Consider the following 11,693-nt stretch of genomic DNA (forward strand, 5'->3'; position numbering starts at 1 on the left):
CCCCTGCTCCTGTATGCTATATTCTTATGAAATAAACAGGCCACTTCAATCACTTCTTGACAAATTTAAGAAAGATCAATTTGGAATTTGCTACCAACCAACAGGATAATACAGGAGGATTAAGGCTTAAAACAAAGATTAGGCTAAAAGGAAATGAGTTTTTAAAAAAATGTTGCGGTATTTAATGATGCCATCAATAGAACGTAACAGTGGGAAACAAAATCATGTGAATTAAGTTTATTAAAAACAAAAATAATGCAAAATTCCTCCAGTAAACAAAACTTGTACAAACATGAACGGCAATGTCTCCACAAAGCAGAACAAAATATTATCGCCTTGGTCCTCCTCGGCCTCTCCCACGTCCTCTTCCCCTGCCACGACCTCTCCCCCGGCCTCGGCCTGCAACTGGTGGTTAAAACAAGGAGATCGAGGTTAGTGAGTAAACTCGAACCTAATTCAATCAGATTGTAATGACATTCTGCTACAGTAAGAAAGCATCACAGAAAAGTGATATGCCTCTACAAATCCACAAGATTGTGTGAATGTCAGAATATTTCACAGAATCCCTAGTGTGGAAGCAGGCTATTCGGCCCATTGAGTCCAAACTGAAGTGCATTCCATCCATTTCCCATAGCCAATCCACCTAACCTGCACATCTTTGGACTGAGGGGAAACCGGAGCACCCAGAGGAAACCCAAGCAGAATGGGGAGTAAGTGCAAACTCTACACAGACAGTTGCCTGAGGCTAGAAGTGAACCCAGGTCCCCGTCATTATGAAGCAGCAGTGCTAACCACTGAGCCCCCCTGTTTCTCAAATATTTGGCACTTTCCCACCATTTGTGAAATCAACTGTCAGGCGTGATTTCTCCAATTTTAAAAGTGTAGATTAGACACAATATAAAGCTTCAAATGCTTTAGACCCAGCCTTGCAGAACCATTCCTCGGGGGTCCTGCATTACTTTCATCTTTCCTGCCAGTTGCTAACACATCAAACAGGTTCAAGGGGCCAAACTTAATACTCCTGCTACTAGTTCCTATGTTCTGTTTTCAAGGCTCTGGTGAGGGGAGTTAAAGTTACTGCACTGACTCTTTAAAAAAACAGATGCACAACAGCCTGTTAGCTCAGGTCAGATTAGAATCCAAATGCTGACAAATAACTGCCTTTCACAATTTCTGGAAAGTGAGATTTTCAACATGCCTCACCAAAAAAAAGAAAAGTTTCTAAAAACCAACAGCTGGAGGGAAGAGGGAGAGAGCCTTCCCCTAAGAATAGCAATCTGACTAAGTTAATGGTGAAGCTGTCTATCTGGGTGAGCAAGGGATTGAACACTACTCACTGCGCTGTCAAAGCCTGGCTGCGCTGGATGCTACTCAAGACAAAATCATCTGGCCCCCAAAATAAGACGGAAGATGACTTAATAATTAGATTAAAATGTTCCAGCAACCCATTCAGCAAACGCCATACCTGCTTCTCTCTTTTTTGATTTAACTTTGGGCTCAACGTCAACGAGCAACGTGTCCAACGGTAAGCTGTCTGGGAGAACAAAGTAGCGAATGTTGTTTCCTCGGATACTCAGTGTCTCAAGCTGTACAGGTTCTCTGTTCTTTAATGTCATCTTCACAGCTTTCAGGTGAGTATTCATACTGACATCCACGCCTGCAGGAGAAATCAAACCACAAAATGCTTTGCATCAAGCTGTTGCAATGGGATCAATCACTTGGTTCTTTTCTTTAAAAAAAAGTATTCCTTGAAGGGATGTGGGAGCCCCTGGCCTTTGTCGTCCCATCACTAACTGCCCTCAGGAAGGTTCAAAGATAACCAGATTACAGGAAGGTCAGAATTACTCCACAGAGAGTACAGTGGAAATTGATAAGAATGTTGGCAGGGCTTAAAAATTGCAGCTCTCGTGAAAGAGTGGATAGTCTTGAGTTGTTTCCCTTAGAACATGTTGCCCTTCGAATGGAGCAGGTTGAGGGGTGAATTAATCAAGGTGTATAAGAATATTGAGAGGCTCGGGTAGAGTGGACAGGAAAGGCTAGTTTCCCCCGATGGACATGTCAATTTTAAAGTTTTATGGCGAGCAGGAGGATTATACGGGGAATGAGGTAAAACTGTTTCATCCAGAAGGTGGCAGGTGTCTGGAATTCACTGTCCAGTCTGGTGGGTGAGGCGGAAACCCTCAACTCATTTAAAAGAAACAGGATCTGCATCCGTAGCACTGGAACATGCAAGGTTATGGACCACATCCTGGAAAATGGGATTAAAATGCACATTCATTTTTTCAGCAGGATCCATTAAAAAGCAATCCAGTTAGTCCCACACCTAATTTCCCACAAATGTTTCTCTTTTATAATAATTATCCAATTCCTTTTTAAATGTTACGACTGAATGTGTTTCCACTGCCCTATCAGGCAATACATTCCAATCCCACCCCCCCCCCATCCCAACTCTTCGTGCAAAAATAACATTTTATGAATAAAAACACAACAGGAGTTTCAGATTGATCACCAAAATGTCAGGTTAGAAGTTTATTTATTACATCTTAACACCAGTTTAAACCAACTATGAAGAGTTAAATTTTGTGTTCCCTCTTTACCTGTGATAGTTCCATGTACCTGGGTTCCATTTTTCAGCTCAATGGTCACAGTCTCATGGCTCAATTTCATCAGAAATCTGTGCAAAGATATTCCCATTAAAACATGAGAAAATCATGAATAATACATAAGCAATAGTATAGAACAGTAAATGCAGAATGGCACATCACAGAAGGGCCACTCTTCAGTCGATTGGGTCAGCATCCTTTCAAAATAATTATCCAATTCCTTTTTAAAAGCTACAAATGAAGGACAATGATTCTATAACTACTAGCCTTTCAAGCAATGCACGATTTTTCAGCACTGTGGCTCAAAGGTTAGCACTGCTGCCTCACAGCACCAGGGACCCAGGTTTGATTCCAGCCTCAGGCACATTCTCCCAGTGTCTGCATGGGTTTCCTCCCACAGTATAAAGATGTGCAGGTCAAGTGAATTGGCCATGCCAAATTGCCCATAGTGTTAGGTGCATTAGTCAAAGGGAAATGGGTCTGGGTGGGTTACTCTTCGGAGGGTCAGTGTGGACTGGTTGGGCCAAAGGGCCGTTTCCATACTGGAGGGAATCTAATCAAATAAGATGTGTGTGGCTAACTCGGCCAGCATTTCTATTATCCACAGGGCAGTTAACAGCAAACCACATATGTGTGGGTCTGGAGTCACATGTAGACCAGACTAGATAAGGATGACAGTTTCCTTCCCTAAAGTTTTCCCAAAAATTGTCAATGGTAATCATTAGAGTCTTAATTCCGCATTTTTACTGAATTCAAATTCCTAGGTCTCTGGATTAATAGCCTATGATAAATCCATGAGGTCATCACCTAATGACTTGTTGCGTCAAAAAGAAATTGTGTCACCACTGGTTCTTTTGCTAATCTTTTAAATTTTATCCTCTGGTTACTAAAGAAGAAACAGTTCTTTTTTTTATCCCATATTGTTCCCTATTCTAAAAACCTCTGAATTCCTTCATAGCCTTCCCTACTCCAAATAAAGGTTGAAACCTCCCTGCCACAGAGGTGCTCCCTGACATATCTTAATTTTTAATTCTTAACCACTTCACCTGACAAAGAAGCAATGCTACTAAAGCTTGTGATTTCAAATAAATGTGTTGGACTATAACTTGGTGTCGTGTGACTTCTGACCTTGTGCAGCCCAGTCCTACACCAGCACCTCCCTATCATACTGATTTTGGTCATTGCCTGAGATTTGCATGCAGAAGGTGTCTTGCTACAGTTGTCTTGACCCTTCATGGGAGTATTCACGTGCAGTAATGTACACAGATTTGGTTTCTTTATCGAAAGAAGGATATACTTGCCATAAAGGGAGTACAACAGAGATTAAGCCCTGGGATGGTGAGATTGTTTTATGAGGACAATTTGAGATGATTGGTCCTTTATTCCCTTTTAAAGTTTTGAAGAATAAGAGGCAATGTCATTGAAACACAATTCATACAAGGCATGACAGAGTGGATATAGATATGATTCCACCCCCCCAGACGAGTTCGCAACCAGGATAAGGACAGACCATTTACAATGGAGCTAAGAAGACTCACTTAGAATCATTGGTAGTTCTCTCCCTAAGAGGACTGTGGAAGCTCAATCACAGGTTCAACACAGAAATCAACAGGTTTCTGGAGATTAACAACATTAAGGAATTGGAGACAGTACAGGAAAATGACAGAGGAAATGATCAGACACAACCTGGAATGGTGGGACAGGCTCAACGGGCTGAATAATCTAATCCAATTCCGATTAAGCTTTTTTTGTACCCTTTGAAAAGTGAGCATGTCTCCCCCTAAAGGTTGGAGCCAGAGTTGGAGACAATACTCAAGCTGGGGATGAACCGGAGTTTTGTTCAGCCTGAGCAGAATACGGGCGACGCCTTATGGACAGAACGGCATTTGTCTGCTCACAAGACTTTAAAGAAATACAGCTGATTACTTGTTCAAATCTCAAGTTCTGAAATTCCAGTCTGTGCAATCAAAAACTAATCACACACTTTTATTCAAATACTGCTGACACATTCTTTTTAATACAGTGTCCCTTTGTGCCTTACTTCACGTGCATATTTGCACAAATCCCCGTCGAAATGCAGTTGACAATTGGAAGGATGCAAACGTTATGCAACTGCATAATAGTTCATTTGGACAGGTTATAATTCGATGATTTAGATCGTGGAAAAAGACCAGAAACAAGCAACGATGAAAATACTCAACAGGAAAGAGAATCGAAAAGGGATTTGGACCAGATTGGCTAAAATAATAATCAACTTGTCAGCAAAATTAAAGCCCAGGAGCTGACTGGATTATGTGCATGCAAAACTGGCTAAAGAACAGAAAACAGGGAGTAACAGTAAACAGTTATTTTTCCCGATCTAGAGAGAACATTGATGCTCCCTCAAAGCCAATCAACATCAGCACCTGTGCTCCTTTTCATATAGATTAATGAGCTGGGGTACAGAGAATCACTCCATAGTTTTCAGGACCACAATTCTGAAATGTAGCAATATTAGCAAATTACAGACTTCAGGAAATTAACTTGGGAAGCAAACAAATGAAATTTCATACAAAAAAGGTGAAGTGCTCCACTATCAGATGAAGAATGAGGAACAGCAGTATTAAATAAATGGTATAAGAGTGCAGGGTCTGACAGACCTGGGGTATTAATTATGCAGATTTTCAAAAACAGCAGGTTGAGAAGGCTGCTCAGAAAGCAAATGGGATTTATTTTTAAACAGAGGCAGGGTGCAAAAGCAAGCAAATGATAAATTTACAAAACATTGGTTGGGCTGAGCCAGATTATTATGGTGTCCACAGCATGATACATTTTAGGAAACTGCCAAGACACTGGAGAGTGCATTGAGAAAATTTACTAGAAAGGTAAGAAAAAGGGAAGCTTACTTATGAGAGTGTGTACTGAGGCAGGGATGGTTCACCTGGAGTGTTCAGAAGACTGGGAAGATTCAATAAAGATCACATACAGTTTTAAAAGGGAGGAACTGCTTGTAGTGGCCGAAAGTCAGTGAGGCTCAGACACAGATTGAAGATAATTGGCAAAATATCCAACAGGAAAATGAGGAAACATACTGACACGTGAAGTGGGTTGCAACTTAAAACTCGTTCTTGATTAGGCAGTTCAAAGGGAATGGGATAAATACTAGAAAAGCAGGAATTTGCACCATTCTGGGGAAAGCGCTGGAGACAAATCGGACAGCACTTTCTAAGGGTTGGCATAGAAACAACAAGCTGAATGGATCCCTGTGCTGTATATTCTGTATTCTGAGATGCTGAGAACTGGTGGTCAGCCTTCAGGAACACCACTCACAATTATCATCCATGGACTTTGAAACCAGAGAGTAGGCAGCCCTGATTTTGCGAACAAAGTTGCCTACTTCAGGCAAATCCTTGCCAGCAACTGGGCCTCAGAACAATCTCTTCAATAAATTCTGGCTCCAATCTCATGTTCTTGGGCTTCTTTCTCTATCACGCAGAATGGAAGATACCCAAATATATCAAAACTGCTTCAAAAAATATTTATTAACAAAGGAATGAGGCTTTTACTGATGTTTTAACTAAGATGCAAGAATCTGGCTGACGCCTACATCCTATGACATATTGGCAAACCCTGAGATCACTAAAGGCAAATTCATAATATATATAAATAATTTGGAAGAGGAGACAGAGTATAACATATCCAAGTTTGCTGCTGACACTAAACTGAGTGGAAAGGCAAACTGTGCAGAGGATGTGGAAAGTCTGCAGAGGGATTTAGACAGGTTAAGTGAGTGGGCATGGGTCTGGCAGATGGAGTACAATGTTGGTAAATGAGAGGTTGGAAATAAAACTCGTAGATCAGAGTATTATTTAAATGGCGCTAGATTGCAGCATGCTGTTGTGCAGAGGGACTTAGGACTGCTCAGACATGAATTGCTACAAGTTGATTTTCAGGTGCAACAGGTCATTAGGAAGACAAGCGGAATATTGGCTTTCATTGCTAGAGGGATTGAATTTAAGAGAAGGGAGGACCTGTTGCAATGGTATAAGGTGGTGGTGAGGCTGCAACTGGAGTATTGTGTGCAGTTCTGGTCTCCTTACTTGAGCAAGGATCTGCTGGCTTTGGAGACAACGTAGAGGTAATTCACGTGGAGGTTGATTTCGGACATGAGGGGGGTTACCCTATGAGGAGAAGTTGGACCGCCTGGGATGGCACTCGCTAGAATTTAGAAGAATGAGAATTATGAAGCAATGAACAATGAGAATCTTATAGACACATAAAATTATGAAAGGGATAGATAAGACAGGAGTCGGCAAGTTGTTTCCACTCATGGCTAAGACTAGGACTAGGGGACATGGCCTCAAGATTAGGACAGAGATGAGGAGGAACTGCTTTACCTAGACAGTAGTGAATCCATGGAATTCTTTGCCCAAGAAAGCAGTAGAGGCAGTTTCATTAAATAAATATATTCAAGACACAGTTGGATTCATTTTTGCATGATAGGGGAGTTAAGGGTTTAGTGGATAATGCTGGTAGGAAAACCTGAGACAATGGATAGATCAGCCATGGGCAAACAAGTTAGATGGGCCAAATGGCCTCCTCCTCCTTCTATTAGTATAAAATTATGAAATGCCAATAGTTCCTTCAGAACAGATTGAAGCCATGCATTTCCAAAACATAACTGACTGATAAATGCTTAGATATTAAAGGCATTAAGGAGCATGGAGAAAAACAGGGATATGCTTTCGAGCTCGAGAATTAGCCATCATACTGAATGGCAAAGCAGGTTTGAGAAAGATACTCTTGCTCCTAGCTTCCACCAACTGTTCCATTCCAGATCTCCAAATAATAACTCATAGGTTCTTTGGAGCTTATCTTGTAGGACATTTTAAACCATGCACACTCCAAATGCTGCCTCCTGCCAATTCACCCTTGCCTGCATTGTCAGAGATGATTTACTTTGAAAACGGTGAACCACTTCATGGCTTCACAATTCATAGATTTCTAATCTAAAAGGAACTCTAGATGAAGTAAATGCCACCACTTCCCCAAAAGCTCCCTTGACAGTCATTTTCCTTCCTGGCACTCTGTTTGCTCTTCATTACCACACTCTCTTCCCACCTACCAAATGACAATTCCACCTCCTGCACCTACTTAACTTACAGGATATTGTTTCTGGCCTTAGTCCAGTGACTCATAAGAGCTAATCTTTTCCCAAATCTAGAGATTTTACCTCCGATTATGTTACTGATGTGAAGAAATTACAGAGCTATTCTCATAACTCTCAGCTATTTTAAAAAGTGGGGCACTGGAAAAGCACAGCCGGTAAGGCAGCTTCCCAGGAGCAGGAAAGTCGACGTTTTGATCATAAGCTCTTCATCAGGAATGTGATCTTTCCTGATGAAGAGATTATACTCGAAACATTGACTCTCCTGCTCCTCGGATGCTGCCTGACAGCTGTGCTTTTCCAGTACCACACATCATGACTCTGATCTCCAGCATCTGCAGTCCTCTCTTTCTCACAGCTATTTTAAGCAAATGCAACACAGAACAAGCTGAAAAATGTTGCCTTTCGTACAGTTTCAATCAATTCAATGCGCAATTCTTCACACAGAAGAGGGCAGTTCAGCCCACAGTTATCACATAGATTAGATTAGATTCCCTACAGTGTGGAAACAGGCCCTTCGGCCCAACAAGTCCATACCGACCCTCCGAACAGTAACCCACCCAGACCCATTTCCCGCTGACTAATGCACCTAACACTATGGGGCAATTCATGTAACGTGCACATCTTTGGACGGTGGGAGGAAACCAGAGCACCCGGGAGAAAACCCACGCAGACACGGGGAGAATGTGCAAACTCCACACAGACAGTTGCCTGAGGCTAGAATTGAACCTGGGACCCTGGTGCTGTGAGGCAGCAATGCTAACCACTGAGCCACCGTGCCGCCCAACTCAGGATATCACAGCTAGGGCAGATCAGGTAAAGAAAGCAGATTTCTTTTTCTAAAAGGCTATCAATGAACTAGATGGGTTCTTATGGCAATTGAAACGGTCACCATGAGACCAGCTTATTATTCTCAATTGTTTATCAAATTCAAACTGCACAATCTACAATGATGGTATTCAAATCAATGTGCCCAGTACATAAGCTGAGTTCTGGATTACTAGTACAATGATATCTCCACGATACCACCACCTCCTCCACTGAAATTTAAAGATCCTTGTTTTGTCTTGCACCATTATGGCAATCCAACTTTCATCCTGTCAGATAATTAAAATGCAAGAGATTAAAAGCTGAGAATTCAAACGCTACCATGGTGTATGTAAAATTGAATTCAGTAAATCTGCTCATTTGTGGGCTTGCACATTTCCATGTAAATGGCTCAGGGGGTGGGTGAGGCCATTCTTTATTAGCCCATATCAATGACACTGACAATCTGGTAAAAAACCTAAATTGTACATAAGTTATTTGTTTCTACTGCTGGTGCACATCGGCACACTACCCCAACATTGGTGCAGATCACAAAATTCATTCTTTACATGGTAAGGATAAAGTGAAGAGGAAAATTGCAAAGGAATAACACCAAGACTGAAGACTTAGAATCTGGGAACCAAAACTACAATCAACCCAGTACAATACACTGCAGTTCCATGGTATCATGCTAGAGAAACAATCTGAGAGCGAGGGGCAGACTTTAGTAAAGCCTCTGACAAGGTTCCACATGGTAGACTCATTAGAAAAGTTGGATCACATAGGATTCAGAGTGAGTTTGTTAATTGCACACAAAATTGGTTTAACAACAGGAGATATAGTGCGATGGCAGAGGGTCATTCTTCAGGTTGGAGGCCTGTGACCAGCTGGATCCCTTTGATCCACAGGGATCAGTCCTGGATCATTGTCGTTCACCATCTATATAAATGATTTGGATGAGAACACAGAAAGCATGGTAAGTAAGTTCAGGACAACACCAAGATTGGTGGTGTAGTGAAGTGAAATTATCTAACACTACAAAGACGTCTTGATCAATTGGGTCAATGGGCTGAGATGTGGCAGATGGAATTTAATTTGAATAAATGAGCGCTGTTGCATTTTGGTAAAACAAAGGCAATACTTATAAAATTAAAAGTAGGGCCTTGGGTAGTGTACCAACTTGGAGATTCAGGTACATAATTCTTTGAAGTCTGCATTACATATAGATAGGGTCGTTAAGAAGGCATCTAGCACATTTACCTTCAATACTCAGACCTTTGAGTACAGACGTTGGGACGTTACATTGAGATTGTACAGGGCGTTGGTGAGGCCTCTTCTGGAGGACTGTGTCCAGTTCTGGTCTCCAAATTATAGGAAGCTGGAGAGGGTTTCAGAAGCAATTTACCAGGGTGTTGCCAGAAATGGAGGGCTTGAGTTATAAGGAGAGGCTGGGACTATTTCCACTGGAGCGTAGGAGGTTGAAAGGTGACTTTAGAGGTTTTTAAAAGAAGGAGGGGTATAGATAAGGGGAATGACAAGTTTCTTTTCCCTAGCATGGGGTATTCCAAAGCTAGGGGCATATTTTTTAAGATGACAGTTTATTTAAATATAGTGTGGTTCGTGTACGTGTGGAATGAACTTCCAGAGGAAATGGTGGATGTAAGTGCAATTATGATGTTTAAAAGGCATTTAGATAAATACACAAATAAGAAATGTTTTGGAGGGATATGGGCCAAGTGCAGGCAGGTGGGACTAGTTTAGTTTGGGATTATGGTCAGCATGGACTGGTTGGACTGAGGGGTCTGTTTCCATGCTATATGGCAATGGCAACTTCACAATCCTTTCAAAGTCACAATTCACTCAGGAGTCAATGCCAGCCAGACCCAGACAGGTAGCACAGAGACACTGAAGAGTATGTCCAACCCTTGCTGGCCATCTACTTGGCACCAATGAGGCTGGGCAGGGGGCACTGTCACAGTGACTATTGTACGTGCACACGCAGGAGGTCAAAACAGGCAACTCTTGGCTGACCACCCGTCCTGTCACAGGCATCGCTTGGAAGGGCAAGACTTGACTGCGTGTGGGTGGAGGTCAACACCAATAGTCCTGGAAGACCCGTTGTCCCACTGTGGGTCAAGGACAAGAGTGACCACAGACAGCTCTCACTGACCATCTGTCTCTCCATGGGTATTGTTAGAGAGGAAAGAGGGTGAGTGGGTGTTGAGAGAGACTGAACCCTGTGGATAGACAGCAGCAGGAATGGGAGGGGGAGCAAGTGATGCACCCTCAAGTCGAACAGCGGGACTTTGTTAGAATAAAACTGAGTGAAATGTTCTCTGTTTTTAAACAGACTTTTTAAAATGGTTTACAGACAAAGGGAGAGCGGAGTGAGTCTGATCCAAGGTCAAAGAGCTCAATCAGAGCAGCTCCTTCCCCATTGTAAATCCAGGGGGTGGGGAGACACTACAGCCTCTCCTCCACCCACCCCTCACCCAGGATCCTAGGCCTTTAAGCGCCGGGGTCGCCCCGTGCCGGTGTACGGGTCTCCCCGCGGCCTGACTAGGCCCCAGGCCTCATCCAGGCCGCGGCTTCTCCAACCTCATCCTCCTCCCCACCGATCTCTCCCAGTCCCTGCCCATACCCTCCGTTCCGGTAGGTATAGGCCCAAGGTCACCCATCCCCGGCCTCCGATGCCTCCTCTTACCGGACCAGCTTCATGATGGAGGCGGATTGTTCCCGGGGGCCGCGGAATACAGGCGCCACAACCCGCCCTACAATAAGCATGCGCAGGTGGCCGGCGGCCGGTCGCTACTACTGCGCGTGCGTTAAATGGCGGTGGCCGGCCGCCGGTCGCTACTACTGCGCATGCATTGAATGGCGGTGGCCGGCTGCTCTTCTTCGCGAGCGCAGGTTCGCGCTGATTTAGAATTGAGCATGCGCAAACGTTGGACCAGCCATGCGCATAGGTGCAAATGCTGAACACGAGAGATACGGTAGGCGGTGCTCCCTACTGCCACCTTTAGTCAAATCTGGAAATAACGTCCAGTCCAGAAAATCTCACTCTGGAAAGTTAATCACTGGAATTTAGAAGGATGAGGGGGAATCTCATACAAACATTAAATCCTGATAGGACTGGA

The 11,693-nt window shown here is 43.2% G+C and overlaps 1 protein-coding gene across 1 annotated transcript; it reads right to left on the minus strand.

Moving 5' to 3' along the window:
- Positions 1–222: 222 nt before the first annotated feature.
- snrpd1 (small nuclear ribonucleoprotein D1 polypeptide) lies at positions 223–11,392 on the minus strand. Its single transcript, XM_072560369.1, has 4 exons — positions 11,261–11,392; positions 2,598–2,674; positions 1,466–1,657; positions 223–405 (listed from the first exon to the last, which is right to left on the minus strand). The coding sequence occupies exons 1-4, from the start codon at positions 11,338–11,340 to the stop codon at positions 329–331; spliced, it is 426 nt and encodes a 141-aa protein (XP_072416470.1). The 5' UTR covers positions 11,341–11,392; the 3' UTR covers positions 223–328.
- Between the last annotated feature and the right edge of the window lie 301 nt (positions 11,393–11,693).

The sequence above is a fragment of the Chiloscyllium punctatum genome, chromosome 41 (genome assembly GCF_047496795.1).
Source record: "Chiloscyllium punctatum isolate Juve2018m chromosome 41, sChiPun1.3, whole genome shotgun sequence".
Lineage (NCBI taxonomy): Eukaryota > Metazoa > Chordata > Chondrichthyes > Orectolobiformes > Hemiscylliidae > Chiloscyllium > Chiloscyllium punctatum.